At 45.1% G+C, this 22,781-nt stretch overlaps 1 protein-coding gene across 1 annotated transcript in view; it reads right to left on the bottom strand.

The window, feature by feature from the left end:
- Positions 1-10,560: 10,560 nt before the first annotated feature.
- Positions 10,561-22,781, bottom strand: part of btbd9 (BTB (POZ) domain containing 9) — a 195,129-nt gene continuing 182,908 nt past the window's right edge. Inside the window, exon 11 of the mRNA XM_072550147.1 lies at positions 10,561-11,839. Within this exon, the coding sequence (XP_072406248.1) occupies positions 11,681-11,839 (159 nt within the window). The 3' untranslated portion in view covers positions 10,561-11,680. The remainder of the gene's footprint in view (positions 11,840-22,781) is intronic.

The following is a 22,781-nucleotide window of genomic DNA, read 5'->3' on the forward strand; positions in this document are numbered from 1 at the left end:
AACAACCACTCTGCCTTCTGTCAGCCAGCCAATTCTGAATCCAGATAGCCAAATCTCCCTGTATCCCATACTTCCTGACTTCATGATTGAGCCTACTGTGGGGAACCCTATCAAATGCCTTGCTGAAGTCCATATACACCACATCCACTGCTCTACCGTCGTCAACCTGTCTTGACACCTCCTCAAAGAACTCAATAAGATTTGTGAGGCATGACCTGCCCCTCACAAAGCCATGCTGACTGCCTTTAATCACACTATGCTTTGCCAAATAGTCATTAATCCCATCCCTCAGAATTCTTTCCACAACTTAGAAAATCAATCTGGGGAAGCAGCTTTGGGGAAGAAGGAAATTGCAGGAAACTTCGACATATATTTTGCATCAGTCTTCATGGTGGAGGAGACTTGAACATCCCATTAATATTATAGAGTACAGGAATGGAACCATCACTATGAATACAGACATTGTATAAGCCAGACTAATGGAGCTAAAGGTCCTCTGGTTCTGCTGGTTTACATCCTCTGATCCTGGAAGAGGTAGCTGCAGAGATGGTGGATACCTTGGATTCTGAAGAAGTGCCAGAGGATTAGATCATAGGGACCATAGACACAGGAGCAGAAATTAGGCCATTCGGCCCATTGAGTACGCTCTACCATTCAATCATGACTGATAGGTTTCTCCAACCCAGTTTCCTGCTTTCTCCCTGTAACCTTTGATCCCCTGGGCAATCAGGAACTTAAATATACTCAATGACCTGGCCCCCCACAGCCTTCTGTAACAATGAATTCCACGGATTCCCCACTCTCTGGCTGAACAAGTTTCTCCTTATCTCTGTTCGAAAAGGACGGCCTTTAGTCTGAGGCTGTGCCTCGGGTCCGAGTCTCTCCTCCCAATGGGAATATCTTCTCAGGCCTTTCAGTATCCTGAAAGTTCCAATTGGATCTCCTCCTCATCCTTCTAATCTCCATGGAGTATAGTCCCAGAGTCCTCAACCATCCCAAATATGTCAATCCTTTCATTCTTGGGATCGTTCTCGTGAACCTCCTATGGGGCCCAAAATTGCTCGCAATACTATAAATGTGGTCCAACCAGAACCTTATAGAGCATCAGAAATACATCCCTGCTTTTATATTCAAGTCCTGTCGAGATGAATGACAGCATTGTATGTGCCTTTCTAATTACCGACTCAACCTACAAGTTTACCTGAACAGAACCCTGGGCCAGGATTCCCAAGTCCCTTTGCACCTCAGACTTCTGAATTTTCTCCCCCTTTAGAAAACAGTCCATGCCTCTATTCTTCCGACCAATGAAATGAAAAAGATTGGCTAAAGTAAACGTTGGTCCTTTAAAGGATGAGAAGGGGGTTTTAGTAATGGGATATGATGAAATGTGAGGCAGTGAACAGGTATTTTGTATTGGTCTTCACAGTGGAGGACAGGAATAACAGGCCAGTCTTTAACAAGGAGATGAAGGGTAGGTGAGGACTTGGAAACAATCATTATTGCGGGAGAGGTAATATTGGGCGCGCTGATGGAGTTAAGGTTAGACAAGTCTCCTGGCCCTGATGGAATGGATTAAATGGTATTAAATGAGATGGCAGGAGAAATAGTAAGTGCACTTGTGGTAATTTTTCAAAATTCACTAGATTCTGGGTCAGTTCCAGCAGATTGGAAAACAGCAAATGTGACGCCACTGTTTAGAAAGGGAGGTAGACAAAAGACAGGGAATTATAGACTGATTAGCTTAACCTCTGAAGTGGGGAAGATGCCTGAGTCTATTATCAAGGAAGAAATAGCAAGGAATCTCAATAGAAATTGTCCCGTTGGGCAGACGCAGCATAAAGGGGTTCATAAAGAGCAGATCATCCTTAACTAATCCACTGGAATTCTATGAAGACATTACAAGCAAGGTGGACAATGGGGACCCAGTGGATGTGGTGTACCTAGATTTCCAAAAGATGCTGCATAAGATAAAAATACATGACATTAGGGGGAGAGTATTAGCGTGGATAAAGGATTGGTTGACTAACAGGAAGCAAAGAGTGAGGATAAATGAGTGCTATTCTGGCTGACAATCAGTGACCCAGTGGTATCCCTCAGGGATTTGGTGTTGGGACTGCAATTATTTACAATGTATATCGATGATTTGGAATTGGGGACCACGTGTAGTGTGTCAAAGTTTGCAAATGACATGAAGATGAGTGGCAGAGCAGAGTCGGCAGAGGACTGTGAAACTTTGCAGAGGAACACAGATACATTGAGTGAGTGGGCAAAGGTCCAGCAGAAGGAATACAATGTTAATAAATATGAAGTCATCCATTTTGGTAGCAGAATAGTAAAAAGGACTATTACTTGAATGGTAAAATGTTGCAGCATGCTGCTGTGCAGAGGGACCTGGGTGTCCTTGAATCACAGAGGGTTGGTCTGCAGGTACAACAGGTAATTAGGAAGGCAAATGGAATTTTGTTCTTCATTGCTAAAGGATTGAGTTTAAGAGCAAGGAAGTTACATTGCAGCTGTACAGGATGCTGGTGAGGGCACACCTGGAGGACTGCGTGCTGTTTTGGTCTCCTTACTTGAGAAAGGATGTACTAGCCCTGGAGGGGGTGCAGAGGAGGTGTACTAGGTTAATTCCAGAGTTGAGGGGGTTGGCTTATGGAAGAGAGATTGAGTAGACTGGGATTCCTGATGAAGGGCTTTTGCCCGAAATGTCGATTTCGAAGCTCCTTGGATGCTGCCTGAACTGCTGTGCTCTTCCAGCACCACTAATCCAGAATCTGGTTTCCAGCATCTGCAGTCATTGTTCTTACCTAGACTGGGATTATATTCATTGGAATTTAAAAGAATGAGGCGGGATCTTATAGAAACATATAAAATTATGAAGGGAACAGATAGGACAGAGGGCACAGCCTCGATTAGGGGAAAGCAGCTTTAAGATTGAACTGAGGAGGAACTTCTTCAGCCAGAGGGTTGTTAATCTATGAACTTCCCTGCTCAGTGAAGTGGTTGAGGCTTCCTCAGTAAAGGTTTTTAAAGCGAAGACAGATACATTTTGAACAGTAAAGGAATTAAGGGTCACGGTGAGAGGGTGGGTAAGTGAAGCTGAGGCCTGTAAAGATCAGCCATGACCTTATCGAATGGTGGAGCAGGCTCAAGGGGTCAGGGGGCCTACTCCTGATCCTGGTTCTTATGGTCCAGGTGATCGATCCACTTCCAGACCCTTTCAGTCCTTCTCACCTTCTCCTTGGTGATGGCCACTGCATTCATCTCTGCCCCTTGACTCTCTTGAATTTTTGGAATATTACTCGTGTAATTATTCAGTTGCTCAGCTTTTTCTTTGTTCCCCACTACTATTTCTCCAGCATCATTTTCCAGCACCCTCAGGACCACGTTTGCCTCTCTTTTGCCCCTAATATATCTAAAGAAACTCTTGCAATCTTTCCTATTACCAGCTAGCTTGTCCTCATGTTTAATCTTCTCCCTCTATATTTCTTTCTTTGTTTTCCTTTGTTGGTCTTTGTAAGCTTCCCAATCCTCTGGTTTCCCACTGCCCTTTGCCACATTATATGTTTTGTCTTGTGAATATCTGCTGTCCCTATCTTCCCTGGTCAGCCATGGTTGCCTCATTCTCTGTGTACCGTGTTTCTTTATCCTGGGGATGAATCTCTGCTGTGTCTCCTGAATTACTCCCAGAAACTCCTGCCATTGCTGCTCCACTGTTTTTCCTGCTAGGATCCTCTCCCAGTCAATTCTACCCAGCTCCTCCCTCATGCCTCAGTAGCTGCCTTTATTCAGCTGTAATACTGTTACCTCTGATTCGATCTTTTCCCTCTCAAATCGCAGAATAAATTTAATCATATTATGATCACTGCCTTCTAAGGGTTCCTTCACCTTAAGCTCCCTTATCAAGTCTGCCTCATTGCATGACACTAAACCCAGTATTGCCTGTTTCCTAATGGGCTTCACCACAAGCTGTTCCAAAAAAACCAACTCGTAGACATTCCACAAATTCCTTTTTTTGCAACCCCCTACCAACCTGATTTTCCCAGCCCACCTGCATACTGCAATCCCCCGAGTAACCTTATCTTTGTTACATACCTTTTCCATCTCACATTCCAAATCCTGACTGCTGTTTGGAGGCCTCGACATAAACTCCCATTACGGTTTTTTTTTTATCTTTGTCATTCCTCAACTCTACCCACCCAGATTCTATGTCATCTGACCCTACTTTGTTTACTACTATTGATTTAGTTTCATTTTTGACCACCAAGGGAAACCCCACCCTCTCTGCCCACCTGCCTGTCTTTCTGATAGGGTCTATATCCTGGGATATTTAGCTCCCAATCCTGATTTCCTTGCAGCCCACCACTCTGTGATTCCCACCACACTCCTGCCAATTTTGATCTGCACAAGCCCATTTACCTTATTGTGCATTGAGATACAACACCTTCAGCCCTGGATTGACTGTTCCTCTTCTTATTGTCATTCATTTATTCAGTGTGTTTGAAGTTTGATTCCGAATCCTTTCCCAACACTCTGCTGGATACTTTAATAACCTCTCCTGAGTTCGTCTTTCTTTTCTTTTTGTTCATATTTTTCCACACAGTTGAATTCACCCCCACAGATGTTAATCTGCAGCTTTGCTTCCCATTGGTCATTATACCCTTGCCTTCCATTCCCCACTTCCTAGTTTAAAGTCCTGTTGACCACTCTATTGACCCTTTTCGCTACAGCACTGGCCCCAGCTCGGTTCAGGTGGAGATGCCCGAACGGTACATATCCCTCGTGTTCCAATGCCCAATCCTCATCAAAAGGAACCCCTCTTTCCCACACCCCTCTTTTAGCCTCATATTAATTTCCCTTATTCTCGTGTCCCTGTGCCAATCTGCATGTAGCTCGGGCAGTAATCCGGAGGCTATGATTCTTGAGGACCTGTTCTTTCATTTGATTCCAAGATCAGATTAGATTTGATTCCCTACAGTGTGGAAACAGGCCCTTCGGTCCAACAAGTCCACACCGACCCTCTGAAGAGTAACCCACCCAGACCCATTTCCCTCTGACTAATGCACATAACACCACGGGCAATTTAGCGCAGCCAATTCACCTGACCTGCACAGCTTTGGACTGTGGGAGGAAACTGGAGCACCAGGAGGAAACCCACACAGACACGGGGAGAATGTGCAAACAGGCAGACAGTCGCCCGAGGCTGGATTTGAACCTGGATCTCTGGTGCTGTGAGGCAGCAGTGCTAACCACTGAGCCACTGTGCCAACCCATGAGATCCTGATAATCCCTAACCAGGTCCTCTTTCCCAGCCTTGCAGATGTTGGTTATCCTGACAAGGGCCACAACAATTGGATCCTCCTCTCTCTCCCTCCCCAGTATCCTTTCAAACTGGTCAGGAATGCCCCACACCCTGACACTGGGCAAGGAAAGATGGCAATGGGAGGGAGGAAAAGGCGAATAATTATAGGCCAATTAGTGTAACATCTATTATTGGAAAGATGTTAGAATCAATTATTAAGGAAGTAACAGCAGAACATTTGGAAATCATAATCCAATCAGGCAGTCAGCATGAAGTGGAAATCATGTCTGACTAATTTATTAGAGTTTTATTGAGGAAATGTCAACTAGATATAGTTGAGCTATAGGGGAACCAGTAGGTGTGTTGTCGTTGGAATTTCAGAAGGCATTCTACAAGGGATGTGAGGACAGGTTGAGTTATAAGAGCCCATACTGTTGGAGGTAGCATATTTACTTAGGTAGAGATGTGGCTAACAGGAGGAAACAGTGAGCAGGGATAAAGGAATCTTTTTCAGGTTGGTGAACTGTGACCAGTGGGGTTTCACAGGGATCAGTGCTGGGACAACTGTTTACAATTTATAATAATGACTGGGAGGAAGGATGCCAATGTAATGTACCTTAACTTTGCAGTTGATGCAAAAAATAGATGGAAGTGCAAGTTGCAAATGAGACCCAACAGATGAATCATTCAGAGAAGAGGGCAAAAAGTTGGCAAATGGAGCATTATGCTGGAAAAAACAGAATTGTTTATTTAGGAAGAGGAACAAAAGGACAGAATTTTAATTAAATGGAAAAAATCAGCAACACAAAGGGACTTGAGGGGACTTGTGCATGAAACACAGAAACCTCACACACAGGTATTGAAGGTAATCAGGAAGGGTAATGGAATGTAGGTCCTTATTTCAATGGGTTGGAGTATATGAGTAGGAAAGTCTTATTGTAACTCTGCAAGATGCTGGGGATACCACATCTGAAGTACTGAAACAGTTTTCACCCTTTTACCTAAGAAAAGGTATCATTTTAATGAAGGCAGTTCACATAAGTTTGACTAGGATAATCCCCAGGACAGAGGCACTGTCTGAAAAGCAAAGGACAAACTGGTTAGGAAGTCACTCACTCAAGTGTACAAGAATGAAAGGTGACCTCATTGAAAAAATAAGATTCTTAAGGGGCTTGACAGGATAAATGCTGAGAGAATGTTGAAGAAGGGTCGACTTTTTAAAAATGGAACAAGACTGCAAAAAGCTCCAGAACAGAGGCATTTGAGAGTTCTCGTGTGTGAATCAGAACAGGCCAGCATCTGAATTCAGTGCATAATGGGGAAGGCAAAGGTAATGCTGACCAGCATTGCACTTGAGAAGGTGGGGGTGAACCGCTGCAGTCCACCCACTGTGGGTTGACCCACAATGCCCTTAGGGAGGGAATTCCAGGATTCTGACTCAGTGACACTGAAGGAGCAGCGATATATTTCCAAGTCAGGATGGTGAGGGGCTTGGTTGGGAACTTGAAGGTGATGGTGTTCTTAAATATCTACTGCCCTTGTCCTTCTAGATGGAAGTGGTCATGGGTTTGGAAGGTGCAGTCTAAAAATCTTTGGTGAATTTCTGCAGTGCCTCGTGGAGGTGGTACACACTGCTACTACTGAGCATCGGTGGTGGGGGAAGTGGTTGCTTATGGATACAGTGCTAATCAAGTGGGCTGCTTTGTCTTGGATGGTGTCAAGTTTCAACTGCTGTTAGAGCTGCACCCATCCAGGCAAGTGGGGAGTACTTCATCACATTCCTAACTTGTGCCATGTTGGTGATGAACAGGCTTCGGGGAGTCAAGCGGTGAGTTACTTGCTGTAATATTCCGAGGCTCTGACCTGCTCTTGTGGCCACTGTTTATGTGGCGAGTCCAGCTGAGTTTCTGATTTATGATAACCATGGGAGATTCAGTGATGGTAACACCACTGAATGTTAAGGGTACTGTAGCTAGATTGTCTCTTATGGGTGATGGTCATAACCTTGTGTTTGTGTGGTGCAAATGTTACTTACCCCCTCCAAGCCTGGAGATTGTTCTTGTTGTATTTGGACATGGACTACTTCAGTATTTGAGGAGTCGTGGGTGATGCTGAACACTGATGATTGCATAGTGAAGATCCCCACTTCGGAAACTGGAAGAAATGCATATGCTGTAAATCAGAAACCAAAACAGAAATTGCTGGAAAAGCTCAGCAGGTCAGACAGTATCTTAGATAAGAAATCAGACCTAATGTTTTGGATCCAGTAACCCTTCCTCAGAAACTTTAACTCTGATTTCTCTCCACAGGTGCGGTCAGCTCTGCTGAGCTTTTCCAGCAATCTCTGTTTTTGATCCCCAGTTCTGACCCTATGATGGAGGGAAGGTCATTGATGAAGCAGCTGAAGATGGTTGGATTTAGGACATTATTGAGGTTTACAGAATCATGGAGGGTATAGACAGGGTGGATAGAGACAAGCTTTTTCCCAGGGTGAAGGATTCAATAACGAGAGGTCACGTTTTCAAACTGAGAGGTGAAAGGTTTAAGGGGGATACACACGATGAGTACTTCACACAGAGGGTGGTAGGTGTTTGGAACGCGTTGCCAGCAGAGGTGGTAGAGGCAGGCACGGTAGATTCATTTAAGGTGCGTCTGGACAGATGCATGAGAAGGTGGGGAGCAGAGGGATACAGATGGTTAGGGATTGGGCGACAGGTTTAGACAGTACATTTGGATCGGCTCAGGCTTGGAGGGCCGAAGGGCCTGTTCCTGGGCTGTAAATTCTCTTTGTTCTTTGTTCATTACCCTGAGGAACCCCTGCAGAGATGCCTTGGAGCTGAGATGACAGACCCTCTACAACCACAACCATCTTCCTTTGTGTCAGGTATGACTAACCAGCGGAGTGCTTGCCCCCTGACACCCATTGATTCCAGTTTTGCCAGGGCTCCTTGATGCCACACTCAGTCAAATGCAGCCTTGATATCAAAGGCTGTCCCTCTCCCCTCCCCTCTGGAATCCAGCTCTTTTGTCCATGTTTGACCCAAGTGGGCAGCACAGTGTCACAGTGGTTAGCACTGCTGCCTCACAGCGGCAGAGACCCGGGTTCAATTCCCGCCTCAGGCGACTCTCTGTGTGGAGTTTGCACATTCTCCCCGTGTCTGCGTGGGTTTCCTCCGGGTGCTCCGGTTTCCTCCCACAATCCAAAAATGTGCAGGTCAGGTGAATTGGCTATGTTAAATTACCCGTAGTGTTAGGTGAAGGGGTAAATGTAGGAGTATGGGTTTGGGTGGTATACGCTTCGGCGGGTCGGTGTGGACTTGTTGGGCCGAAGGGCCTATTTCCACACTGTAAGTAATCTAATCTAATCTAAGGCTGGAATGAGGTCAGGAGCTGAGTGACCCTGGGGGAACCCAAACTGGGCGTCACTGAGCAGGTTATTGCTGAGCAGGTGCTGTTTGATAGCTCTGTTACTGACCCCTTCCATCACTTTACTGAGGATCGAGGGGAGACTGATGGGGGGGTAATTGGCCGGGTTGGATCTGTCCTGCCTTTTATGTACAGGACATACCTGGGCAATGTCCCACATTGTCGGGTAGATGCTGGTGTTGTAACTGTACTGGAACAGCTTGGCTCGGGGAGAGCAAGTTCTGGAGCACACATCTTCAGTCCTATTGCTGGGATGTTGTCAGGGCCCATTGCCTTTACAGTATCCAGTGTCTCCAACCGTTTCTTAATATCACGTGGAGTGACCCGAATTGGCTGGAGCCTGGTATCTGTGACGCTGGGGACCACTGGAGGAGGCTGAGATGGATCATACACTCGGCACTTCAGACTGAAGATTACTGTGAAAGTATCAGCTTTCTCCTTTCCCCTGATGTACTGGGCTCCTCCATCATTGAGGGGGGGGGGGGAGATTTGTGGTCCCTCCTCCTCCTGCGGCCAGCAAGGTGGTTAGCACTGCTGCCTCACATCGCCAGGGTCCCAGGTTCGATTCCAGCCTCAGGTGACCGTGTGGAGTTTGCACATTCTCCCCGTGTCTGTGTGGGTTTTCTCTGGGTGCTCCAGTTTCCTCCCACAGTCCAAAGATGTGCAGGTCAGGTGAATTGGCCATGAGGAATTGCCCGTAGTGTCAGGTGAATTAGTCAGAGGGAAATGGGTCTGGGTGGGTTACTCTTCGAAGAGTCAGTGTGGGCTTGTTGGGCCAAATGGCCTGTTTCCACATTGTAGGGAATCTATTCCTATGAGTTGACGATTAAACAATCCAATCATCCACCCCCATTCACACCTGGATGTGGCAGGACTGCAGACCTTAGATTGGGGATGGTGGTTGTGGGATCCCTTAGCTCTGTCTACCACTTGCAGCTTATGCTGTTTGGCAAGTCATCCTGTTTGGTATCTTCACCAGACTGGCACCTCATCGTCAGGTCAGCCTGATGCTGCTCCCAGCATGTCCCCCCCCCCCCCACTCTCCCCATTGACCCAGGGTTGATGCCCTGGCTTGGTGGTAATGGGTGAGGGGGGGATATGCCAGGCCATGAGGTTACAGATTGTGCTGGAGGACAGTTCTGCTGCTGTTGGTGACCCACAGCACCCAGAAGCAGTGACACAGAATTGCCTAGGTGGTCAATCATATACTAGTTAGTATTGGCTGACAAATGTCACATGATATGATGGAACACATTTTGATTAGGTTAGATTCCCTACAGTATGGAAACAGGCCCTTCAGCCCAACCAGTCCACACCAACCCTCTGAAGAGTAACCCACCCAGACTCATTTCCCTCTGACTAAAGCACCTAACACTACGGGCAATTTAGCATGGCCAATTCACCTGACCTGCACATCTTTGGACTGTGGGAGGGAACCGGAGCACCCGGAGGAAACCCACGCAGACACGGGGAGAATGTGCAGACTCCACACAGTCAGTCGCCTGAGGCGGGAATTGAAGCTGGGTCCCTGGTGCTGGGAGGTGGCAGTGCTAACCACTGTGTCACCGTGCCGCCCCATGGGTGTGAAGATGGAATGCTGTCTCCATATGGATTGTGCGGTGGTCATTCCTATCAATACCACATGGAATAATTAGAGAATATTTTCAAAAACTGCACATGCAAGGTAGACTGTATAGTCTCCTGCATTGTGCTAATCCAGGTTCAGTGTGCAGTTCTGAAACATGCAGACACGTTGATGCTGGTAATCTCAGAGCAGAGAGACACAACGACCTTGGCTCCAGTACAAAAACATTACATTTCAACGAGATGAATGATGCAAACTACTCTTCATGGTTTTTTTTATTAGGATAAACCCACTGAATAGACAAGAAATACTTTTTTAATTTGCTACTCTATTTCAGAACTTGCAAGGGAACATGGTGCTATTTGAATGAATGTGGTGGCGAGTTATTTTTGCAAGTTCAATATGGTGACAATACATAAACTCAGGACGGAACACACCTGTGATACCCATGCCCTTGTCTCAGCACTGACTCGGTTGGACTTCAAATAATTTCCAACAGCTCATATTTCACAATGACCCCAAAGTTCAATGGGAAGATCTGGTACTCTACAAAACATAAATACAGTTTCTAGACTATCACAGGAGCCAAACTACCCTGGACAATAACATTGACATCATGTGCAGTCAGGCCTCATTAGCTGTTATTCATCGAAATGACACATCAGTCAGCGTCTTTTAAATTAAACCCACCCAAATTCAACAATTCAGAAGAAAGCAACTCATTGTCAGCCAGATCCCAACTTGCTTGACTGGGTCTGTAACACAAATCCAATTCCCAACATTTAACTGGGTTAAAATTGGAGCTGGTCTGACAGTGTGTTTGGTAAATGAGTGAGACTGGGAAAAGTTAAACTCTTTAAAGATTTCGGCAGCAGTGTCTGAATTTCCTATAATCAGCGAGGTACACTGACAATTTAGTCCTCATGCTCATTCTTGCTGGAATCATTAGTCCATGTCTGTAACACTGGGTAGATTGAATTCTCCATTGACAGTCTGTGGAATCTTTCCCCTTCGACACTGTAAGGCTACAGGAGAAACGCACACTGAACGGAGATGGAATCAGTTTCAGTCTCTGCAGTAAGTTGTTAAATCTCTGATGATGTAAACTTCATGACTGAGAACAGGACTCTCAATCCTTTTCCTCCCACACACTGGATGGTTGATCTCGACATGACAATTTGTCCTGCACTGATTACACATGGAGCTGGAAATGGTTTGAACAGACACATGTTCATCAGAGAGGCAGGGCTGACCAATGTTGCTTGCAGTACAATATGGGTAAAAACAGGGATCTACCTTGATTGGAACCAGTCTCAATGTACTTCAGGTGATGATCAAAAATGATTAGGGCCGTCCATTCTCTAACCTCAGTGGCTGCACTGCATTCTGTCGCTTGGGTTCGGGACAGACTGAGTTGGTGTCCCAGATCTATGTCCTGCTTCAGCACTTGCTACTGATGGGTCTGCACTTGGTTCCTGCTGGACACTCCTTTCTGCTGGACATTCAAAGTGCACACAATGGAATACCTAAAGTAGGAGAGGAGGGTCAGAATTGTAACTCTATTCCTGCCTCACTTACCCCTGAATAAAGAGTCTGGATGTTTTAACTAACACTTTAAATCAGTGAACAAAGAAATTTGCCCAGTTATCAGATTTATCATTGCAGACTTTCCAAAACTGTGCCCCCCAGTTGTCTACAGTAATAGGAAAGCCCACACAGATGATAAGACAGCACAGGATTCCAGTGTCACACACGTTCTTTGACATTATCAAACACTTTACTTTGGCCATATCAGCTTTTATGTAAATGGGAAAAATTGTTGAATGCCACTTCCCTTCCTCACACTGCTTTTATTTACCTCTTTTTCATTCATTATGTGACAGTTCTTTGGCGATTGGCAAATCAAATGAGTCATGATTTTATTGGATGCTGGAAAAGACTCAAGATGCTGGATGGCCTATTCCCCCTCCAAATTCCAATGAGCTCATTACAGTCATGATAACATTTTTAAAACCTTCCAATCATCAGGCTTCCTACTTTTTTGATTACATTATAGGCAACTCATTTTAATCTAAAACAATTGTCCAAGAAAAGGTTGCAAGGACAATATCAGATTAACTTTGGTGGTGAAGAAACTTCTCAAAACAATGATCTAAGATAGAATCAGGAATCACATGGAAAACGATGGCTTGATCAGGATTTCTGAAGGGAAGATTCTCCTTAATTAACTTGGGAGTTTTTTTTGAAGATCGGCTCAATGAGAGGAATGGTTGTTGATGTCAACTACATAGATTTCCAGAAAGTCTTTGATATAGTGCTACACAACAGACTGGTGAGGAACGGTATTGGTCATGGTGATATAAGAGGCAAAAGCAACGTGGATACACCATTAGCTCAGCGTGAGGAAACTTAGTCACGGCTAACGGATACTTTTCGGGCTGGCGGAAGGCTGGTCGTGGAATTCCCTAAGGGGTCAATATTGGAGCCGCTGCCTTTCCTGAAACAATGATCTGGATCCTGGTGTACAGGGAATAATGTTAAAGTTCACAGAAAACACTAAATGTGGAAGAAATGTGAACTGTGAGGAGCTCAGTGTGAAACTCCAAAAGGACACTGACAGTTGATGGAGTGAGTGGAGAGGTGACAGATGGGGTTCACTAAAGACAAATTTGAAGTGAAGCACTTTGGTTGGAAGAACATTCAAAGCCAAAATAATATAAGCGATGCAATTCTAAAGGAACAGTGGGACTTGGGTAAATATGTGCTAAGATCATTGAAGAAAGGAGGGAAATATAGAGAGCAGTTAATAAAGCATACAATGCCTTCAGTTTTATGAATAGAGACAAGAGCAAGAAGGTGATGTCGAACTTGTATCAGACTTCAACTGGAGTATCAGGTGAAAGTGAGGACTGCAGTTGCTGGAGATCAGAGTTAAAAAGTGTGGTGCCGGAAACACACAGCCAGCAGGCAGCAACCGTGGAGCAGGATTCCTGAGGAAGAGCTTATATTCGAAACATCGACTCTCCTGCTCCTTCGATGCTGCCAGACTGGCTGTGCTTTTCCAGCATGACCCTTGTTAGACTTCAGTTAGAGTACTGAGTACAATTATGGGTGTCACAGAAAAGTTGTGAAGCACTGAGAAAAGTTTAAGCTAATCAAATAGAGTCACCATGGTTTTGTGAAAGGGAAATCATGTTTAACAAACTTCCAAGAGTTCCGTCAGGATATAACAAGGAGAGTAGATACAGGGGAACCAGTATATATAACGTATTTGGATTTTTGGAAGGGTGAGGTCCCGGACGACTGAAGGGTAGCGAATTTGTGTCCTGCTTCAAGAAGAGCTGCAAAGAAAAACCTGGGAACGCCAGCCCAGTAAGCCCAACATCTGTGGGAGGTACGTTACTGGAGAAGATTCTGAGGGATAAGACATGCATGTGGAAAGACAAGGTTTGATTAGGTGCAGTCAGCATGGCTTTGTGAGTGGGAGATCATGCTTCACAGATTTGTTAGAGTTCTTTGATGAAGTGACCAGCAAGGTTGATGAGGGCAGGGCAGTGAACATAGTCTATATGTATTAGAGAAAGGCCTTTGATAAGGTTCCATACGGCAGGCTGCTCTTGAAGGCTAGATTACATGGAATCCAAGGTGAGCTGGCAAACTGGATACAAAATTGATTTGATGGTAGGACGCAGAGGGTAATAGTGGAAGGATGCTTGTCAGACTGGAGGCTTGTGAATAGTGAAGAACCTCAGGGGTCAGTGCTGGGTCCATTGCTGTTTGTCACCTATATCAATAATTTGGATGAAAATGTCCAAGGCATTCGTAAATTTGCTGTTGGCACTAAACTAGGCAGCATCATGGACAGTGGGGAAGGTTATCAGAAATTGCAGCAGGACCTTGACCAGCTGGGGGAGTTTATGGAGTTTAGTATGGATAAGTGGGAGGTCTTGCATTTTGGAAAGTCAAATCAAGGTAGGAATTTCACGGTGAATGGTAGGGCCTTAAGGAGTGTCATGGAACAGAGGGACCTTGGAGTTCAGGTTCACAGTTCTCTGAAAGTGGTGTCTCAGGAAGACAGGGCAGTGATGAAGGCTTTTGGTACTCTGGCTCTCATCAGTCAGGTCATTGAGTATAGAAGTTGGGAAGTTATGTTGCTGTTATCCAGGATGTTGGTGAGACCATGCTTGGAGTATTGCATTCAGTTTTGGTCACCTTGTTGTAGGAAGGATGTTACTAATCTAGAAAGAATGCAGAAGAAATTTACATAGAACATAGAATGTTACAGTGCAGTACACGTCCTTCGGCGCTCAATGCTGCGCCCAATCAGTGAAATTAATCTGATGCCCATCTAGCATACGTCAGATGGATCCGTTTTTGTCCAGTATGTACAGGAGGGTTTCCTGACACAGTTTGTCAAAGGGCTGACAAGAGGGGAGGGCACACTGGATCTGGTGCTTGGTCATGAACCAGGCCAGGCGTTTGATTTAGTTGTAGGTGAGCACTTTGGAGAGAGTGACCATAATTCAGTTACGTTTAGGTTAGCGATGGAAAGGGATAGGTACATGCCACAGGTCAGGAGTTATCGATGGGGCAAGGGCAATTACAATACAATAAGGCAAGACTGAGGAGGCATAAGATGGGGTAGCAAAATGCAGGGGATGGGGACAATGGGAATGTGAAGCTGGTTTAAGGAACAGATATTATGTGTCCTTGATAGGTATGTCCCTGTCAGGCAGGGAGGAAGTGATAATGTAAGGGAACCGTGGTTTACAACAGAAATTGCATCTCTTGTTAAGCTGAAGGAGGCGGCTTATGTGTTGATGAGGCAAGATGGTTCAGATGAGGCGATGGAGAGTTACAGATCAGCTAGGAAGGATTTAAAGAGAGAGTTAAGAAGAGCAAAGAGAGGACAAAAGCAGTCTTTAGCAAATAGAATAAAGGAGAACCCTAAAGCTTTCTATAGGTGTGTGAGGAATAAAAGGATGGTTAGGGTAGGAATAGGGCCAGTCAAAGACAGAAGTGGAAAGTTGAGTGTGGACCCTGTGGAGATCGGAGAGGTGCTAAATGAACATTTCTCATCGGTTTTCACTCAGGAAAAGGAGAATATTGTAGAGGAGAAGACTGAGATATGGACAATGAGACTTGAAAGGATTGAGGTTAGTAAGGAAGAGGTGTTAGCCAATTTAGAAGGTGTGAAAGTAGATAAGTCTCCTGGGCCGGATGCAATTTTGCTGAGAATTTTCCAGGAAGCTAGGAAGGAGATAGTGGAGCCTTTAGCCTTGATCTTTGAGCCATCATTGTCTACGGGTTTAGTACCAGAGGACTGGAGGATTGCAAATGTTGTGCCCTTGTTCAAGAAGGGCAGTAGAGATGACCCAGGTAATTATAGACCAGTGAACCTTACCTCTGTGATAGGAAAGGTTTTGAAAAGGATTATAAGAGATAAGATTTATAATCATCGAGAAAGCAACAATTTGATTGGAGATAGTTAACATGGTTTCATCAAGGGCAGGTCGTGTCTCACAAACCATATTGAGTTTTTTGAGAAGGTGACCAAGCATGTAGATGAGGGTAGGGCAGTTGACGTGGTGTACATGGACTTCAGTAAAGCCTTTGATAAGGTTCCACATGGTAGGCTGTTGGAGAAAATGCAGAGGCATGGGATTGAGGGTGATTTAGCAGTTTGGCTTAGAAACTGGCTTTCTGAAAGAAGGCAGCGAGTGGTGGTTGATGGACAATATTCAGCCTGTAGTCCAGTTACTAGTGGTGTTCCACAAGGATCTGTTTTGGGACCACTGCTGTTTGTCATTTTTATAAATGACTTAGACGCAGGCATAACATAGGTGGATGGATTTGTAAATTTGCCGATGACGCTAAAGTCGGTGGAGTAGTGGTCAGTGTGGAAGAATGTTACAGGTTGCAGGGGGACTTGGATAAACTGCAGAATTGGGCTGAGAGGTGGCAAATGGAGTTCAATGCAGCTAAATGTGAGGTGATGCACTTTGGGAAGAATAACAGGAAGGCAGAGTACTGGGTCAATGGAAAGATTCTTGGTAGTGTGGATGTGCAGAGGGATCTTGGAGTCCCATGTACACAGACCCCTGAAAGCTGCCACCCAGGTTGATAGTACCTTTAAGGCGGCATATGGTGCCTTTATTGGTTTTATTGGTCGAGGGATTGCGTTTCGGAGCCGTGATGTCATGCAGCAACTGTACAAAACACTAGTGGGGCCTCACTTGGAGTATTGTGTACAGTCCTGGTTACCCCATTACAGGAAGGATTTGGAAGCATTGGAAAAGGTGCAGAGGAAATTTACCAGGACGTTGCCTGGTCTGGAGGGAAGGTCTTATGAGGAAAGGCTGAGAGACTTGGGTCTGTTCTCATTGGCAAGAAGAAGGCTAAGAGGGGATTTGATGGAGACACACAAGATGCTCAGAGGATTAGATGGGGTAGACAGGGAAAGTCTTTTTCCTAGGATGATGATGTCAGCGTGTACGAGGGGACATAACTACAAACTGATAGATTTAAGACAGATGTCCTCTGTAACCTGCAACACCCTTAGGGAATATCCACAACTCTGCCTACCTTCGTGTTATCCACAAATTTACTAACCCGTCCTTCTTCACCCACATCCGAATCATTTATAAAAATGACAAACAGCAGTGGCCCCAAAACAGATCCTTGTGGAACACCACTGGTAACTAAGCTCCAGGATGAATATTTCCCATCAGCCACCACCCTCTGACTTCTTTCAGCTCGCCAATTTCTGATCCAAACTGTTAAAGCCCCTTCAATCCCGAAACTCCTTATGTTGTGCAATAGCCTACCGTGTGGAACCTTATCAAACGCCTTACTGAAGTCCAAATACACCACATCAACCGTTTTACCTTCATCTACCTGTTTTTTTCACCTTCTCAAAGAGGTTAGTGAGGCACGACCTGCCCTTCACAAAACCGTGCTGACTATCCCTAATCAAATTATTCCTTTCCAGATGATTATAAATCCTAACTCTTATAATTTTTTCCAACACCTTATCCACAACTGAAGTCAGACTCACTGGCCTATAATTACCAGGATAAGACCTTCCTGAGGAAGGGGACTACATTGGCTATCCTCCAGTCTTCTGGCACTACTCCTGTCGACAATGATGACATAAAGCTCAAAGCCAAAAGCTCTGCAATCTCCTCCCTGGCTTCCCAGAGAATCTGAGGATAAATCCCATCCGGCCCAGGGTATTTATCTATTTTCAGATCTTCCAAAATTGCTAAAATCTCCTCTATGTCAACCTCAATCCTATCTAGTCTTGTTGCCTGTATCTTCATATTCTCACTAACATTGCCCTTTTCCAACGTGAATACTGACAAAAAGTATTCATTAAGGACTTCCCCTATGTCCTCAGATTCCACACACAACTGCCCACTATTATCTTTGATTGGCCCTAATCTTACTCTAGTCATTCTTTTATTCCTGATATACCTGTAGAAAGCCTTAGCGTTTTCCTTAATCCTATCCGCCAACAACTTCTCATGTCCCCTCCTGGCTCTTCTTAGCCCTCTCTTTTGATCTTTTCCGGCTAACTTATAACTCTCCAGCCCCGAACTGAGCCTTCACACCTCATCCTCACATAAACCTTCTTCCTCTTGACAAGAGCTTCAACTTCTTTAGTAAACCACGGCTCCCATACTTGACAACTTCCTCCCTGCCTGACAGGTACATACTTACCAAGGACACGCAGTAGATGGCCCTTGAATAGGCTCCACATTTCAATTGTGCCCATCCCCCAACAGTTTCCTTGCACCCCCCCCCCCCCGCCATCCAGGCATCTTAAATCTTGCCTAATCTCATCATAATTGCCTTTCCCCAGTTATACCTCTTTCCCTGCGGTATATTCCTATCCTTTTCCATTACTAAAGTAAACATAACCAAACAGTGGTCACTATCACCAAAGTGCTCACCAACCTCCAAATCTAACACCTGGCTTGGTTCCTTATCCAGTACCAAATTTAATGTGGCTTCGCCCCTTGTTGGCCTGTCTACATACTGTATCAGGAAACCCTCCTGCACACATTGGTCAAAAACTGACCCATCTAAAGTAGTCAAACTATAGTATTCCCAGTCAATATTTGGGAAGTTAAAGTCCCCCAGAACAATTACCCTGTCACTCTCGCTCTGATCAAGACAACATCAAAGTCCCAGGTACTAACCCTTGCTGCAAGTTCACCCACCTTATTCCAAAAGCTCCTGGCATTGAAGTACACACATGTCAAACCAACATCCTGATTGCTGGTGCCCTCTCGTGACCTTGTAAACCTATCCCTGACCTCACTGCCCTCCCCCTGCTACATTAATTTAAACCCTCCCCGAAGAGCTTTAGCAAATCTCCCCCCTCAGGATATTGGTGCCCCTCTGGTTCAGGTGTAGACCATCCTGTTTGTAAAGGTCCCACCTACCCCAGAAAGAGGTCCAATTATCCAAGAATCCCAAACCCTCCCTCCTGCATCATCCCTGTGGCCATGTGTTCAGCTCCAGTCTCTTCCTGTCCCTCACTTTAATAGCACGTGGCACGGGCAGCAAACCAGAGATAACAACTCTGTTTGTCCTAGCTCTAAACTTCCATCGTAGCACCCTAAATTTCTGCCTTCGATCCTCACCTTCCTTCCTACCTATGTTGTTAGTGCCTATGTGGACCACGACTTGGGGCTGCTCCCCCTCCCCCTCAAAGATCCCGAAAACATGATCAGAGACATCACGAACCCTGGCACCTGGGAGGCAACACACCAACCGAGAGTGTCTCTCGTTCGCACTGAACCTTCTACCTGTCCCCCTAACTATGGAGTCCACAATGACTTAGGCTCTGCTCCTCTTCCCCTTTCCTTTCTGAACAGGGATAGACTCTGCGCCAGAGACCTGTACCCCATTGCTTACCCCTGGTAAGATGTCCCCCCGAACAGTATCCAAAACGGTACTTATTGTTGAGGGGAACCACCGCAAGAGATCCCTGTACTGCCTACAAGTTCCCTTTCCTACCCTTGACGGTAACCCATCCACCTTTCTCACACGGCTGTGGAGTAACTACCTCCCTGTAACTCCTCTCAATAAATTTACAATGGTGTTGCTTGGACTCAACAGTCTGAGCTATAGGGAGCGGCTGGACAAGTTAGTACGTTTTCTTTAGAGTGTAGGAGACTGAGGGGGACCTGATAGAAGTGTATAAGATCATGAGAGGCATGGACAGGGTGAATGCACTTGGTCTGTTTCCCAGGGTTAGGGAATCGAGGACTAGAGGGCATCAGTTTAAGGTTAGAAGGGAAAGAACAAGAGGGAACCTGAGAGGCAACATTTTTACACAGAGGGTGGTACACAGATAGAATGAGCTGCCAGCGGAAGTGGCTGAGGCAGGTACATTCACTACATTTAAAAGGCATTTGGACAAATACATGGATAGGAAAGATTAAGAAGGATAAGTGCACGGAAATGAGGTTAGAGTCATAGAGTCCTACAGCACGGAGACAGGCCCTTTGGCCCAAACTGGTCCATGCTGACCCAATGTCCATCAATGCTAACCCCATTTCCCGGAACTTTACCTGCCTGATAAAAGTAGCAGTGCTCTGAAAACTAGTATTTCCAAATAAACCTATTGGACTATAACCTAATGTTGTGTGATTTTTAACTTTGTCCACCCCAGTCCAACACCGGCATCTCCACATTGTATCTTTCTAAGCCTTTCCTATTCAGGTATTTCATAGAATCATAAAATCCTCACAATGTGGAAACAGATCATTTGGCCCAACAAGTCCACATCAACTCTCCTAGGAGTATCCCACCCAGACCCATTCCTCCTACCCCATATTTACCCCCTGACTAAAGCACCTAACCTACACATCCCTGAACGCTGTGGGCAATTTAGCCTGACCGATTCACTTAACCTGGCCATCTTTGGAATGTGGGCGGAAACCAGAGCAAACCCACGCAGACACGGGGAGAATGTACAAACTCCACACACAGACAGTCGCCCGAGGCTGGAATCGAAACCAGGTCCCTGACACTGTCAGGCAGCAGTGCTAACCACTGAGCCATCGTGCCACCTTGTGAAAGTACCCACCTCAACCACTTCTGCTGGCAGGCTCATTCCATATGCGTACCACCCTCTGGGTAAAAATGTTGTCTCTCTAACTACCTCACTTTTGAAGGCCTCTCCCAGTTGCAAGGTCCCTTTGCCTGCAAACCAACTACTCCAACTAACCCCTGCATGCTCCTGTCTAACTCCATCAAAATTTGCCTTAGAATGTGGGGAGGAGCGATGGACATTTTGGTCGGCATGGATCAGTTTGAGCCAAAGAGCCTGTCTCCATGCTGTATGACTCTATTTGAGAAGGAATCACATAAAAGATTACTGAACAAGATTGGAGACCTCATAGTATTATGGTAATGTATCAGCATTGATTGGTTAACCCACAGAAGAAACAGTTCAGAATAATCCATCTTCCTGAGATTGAAATGACATAACTAGTGGAGTGCCACACAGATCAGTTTTAGGGTATCAATGATTTACTATCTGTATTAATGACCTGGAGGAAGAGGCAGAGTGTTATGTATTTAAATTTTCTGATGATACACAAAGAGATGGGAGGACATGTTCTAACGAGGACATTAGGAATCTGCCCCAGGATATAGACAGGTTCTAACGAGGACATTAGGAATCTACACCAGGATATAGACAGTTGAGTCAGTGGGCAAAGTCTTGGCAACTGGATTTTAATGGAACAAAAGTATGAGGTCATGCATTTTGGTAAGAAGAATCAGAAGGTAAATGATGACTTCAATGGAGAGATACCCCAAAATACTGTGGTATAGAGGGATCTGGGTGCTCTTCTGTATGAAACTTTAGACAAAATATTAACATGCAACTGCAACAAGTAATGAAGACAGCAAATGGAATCTTGGTCTTTAATGCTGAGAGGTTTGAGTTTTAAAACCGAGAAGTCGAATTACAACCATACAGCGTGCTGGTGAGGCCACATCTGGAACGATTTTTGTCCCTGTATTTAAGATCAGAAGACAGAGGGGCAGAGGTAGGCCATTCAGCCCATTAAGTCAACTCTGCGATTCATTGAGATCACGACTGATCTGATAACCCTCAACTCCAGTTTCTTGCCTTTCCCCCTTAACCTTTGATACCCTGACTGAATGAAAAGTTATCTCAGCCCACAATACTTAATGACACAGCCTTGACAGCTCATCGTGGTAAAGAATTCCAGAGATTCACTCTCTGAAAAGAAACTTTGCTTCATTTCCATTTTCAACATACAACCCCTTATTCTCAGATTATCCCTTCTGGTCCTACACTTTCCCACAAGGGGAAACAATATCGCCACATCCACCCTGTCAACTCCCTTCCAATGTCAGTGGTGACAGCTGGTGGTTGTGTCCACTAATTGGATAGTTTAGTGGACTCCTCAGAACTGGCCCCACTCCAGCATCAAAAGTGCTAAGAAGATGATCAAACTTGGCTGTCTAGGAAGAATTAAATATCATAAGTTTTCTGCCAAATGTTTCCACCAAATAAGCACAGCTGCAAGACAAGAATTATAAATTCAGTCCAATAATCATGAATTAAATAACATCTGATTTTTCTTTTGGAAAAAAAACTTCACTATTTTCAAATGCAATCTGCAATAATTGTCCAGCTTGGAAACGGAATCATTCAATCACGTGACCAACGAGTTTCCACAGGGGTCAGAGGTCAGACAACAACTGTTCTAGATATTTCTTAATGACTTGCTGGAAGGATGTGAATGCAATGTCACAGAATTTGCAGACAACACAACAATAGGTAGAAAGGTAGGTCGTGATAGGGATGCTTTAGTGAGAGATCGGGACAGGAGATGTAAGTGGGCAAAAGGTTGTCAGAGTCTATTATGGAAAAATTGTTTATTTTGGAAGGAGAACAAAAGATTTGAATATTATTTAAATGGCCAGAGACTCCAGGCAGCTGCAACACAAAGGATTCGGAGGGGGGGGGGGAATGTGCTCAAAACACAGAGAGCTAGCACCCAGGTACAGCAGGTAATCAGGAAGGGCTAATGGAATGCTGGCTCTTATTTCAAGGGGGTTGGAGTTTAAGGGTAGAGAAGTCTTACTGTAACTGTACAGGGAGCTGGGGAGAGCACATCTGGAGCGCTGTCAGCAGCTGTATCCCTTATTTCAGGAAAGATACCATTTCATTGGAGGCAGCTCAGAGAAGGTTCACTGGAATGATCCCTGGGATGGAGAGATTATCTTATGAGTAAAGATTGAAACAGGTTGGCAATCTACTCCCTGGAGTTTAGAAAAAATGAGAGGCAATCTCATTGAAACATTTTGAATTCTGAAGGGGTTTGAGAGAGTCAATGCTGATGGGACCAGAGGGACACCAATTAAAGACGGAGATGGGGAGGGATTTCTCCTCTCAGAGTGTTGAAAGTCTTT

The sequence above is a fragment of the Chiloscyllium punctatum genome, chromosome 3 (assembly GCF_047496795.1).
Source record: "Chiloscyllium punctatum isolate Juve2018m chromosome 3, sChiPun1.3, whole genome shotgun sequence".
NCBI classification, from domain to species: domain Eukaryota; kingdom Metazoa; phylum Chordata; class Chondrichthyes; order Orectolobiformes; family Hemiscylliidae; genus Chiloscyllium; species Chiloscyllium punctatum.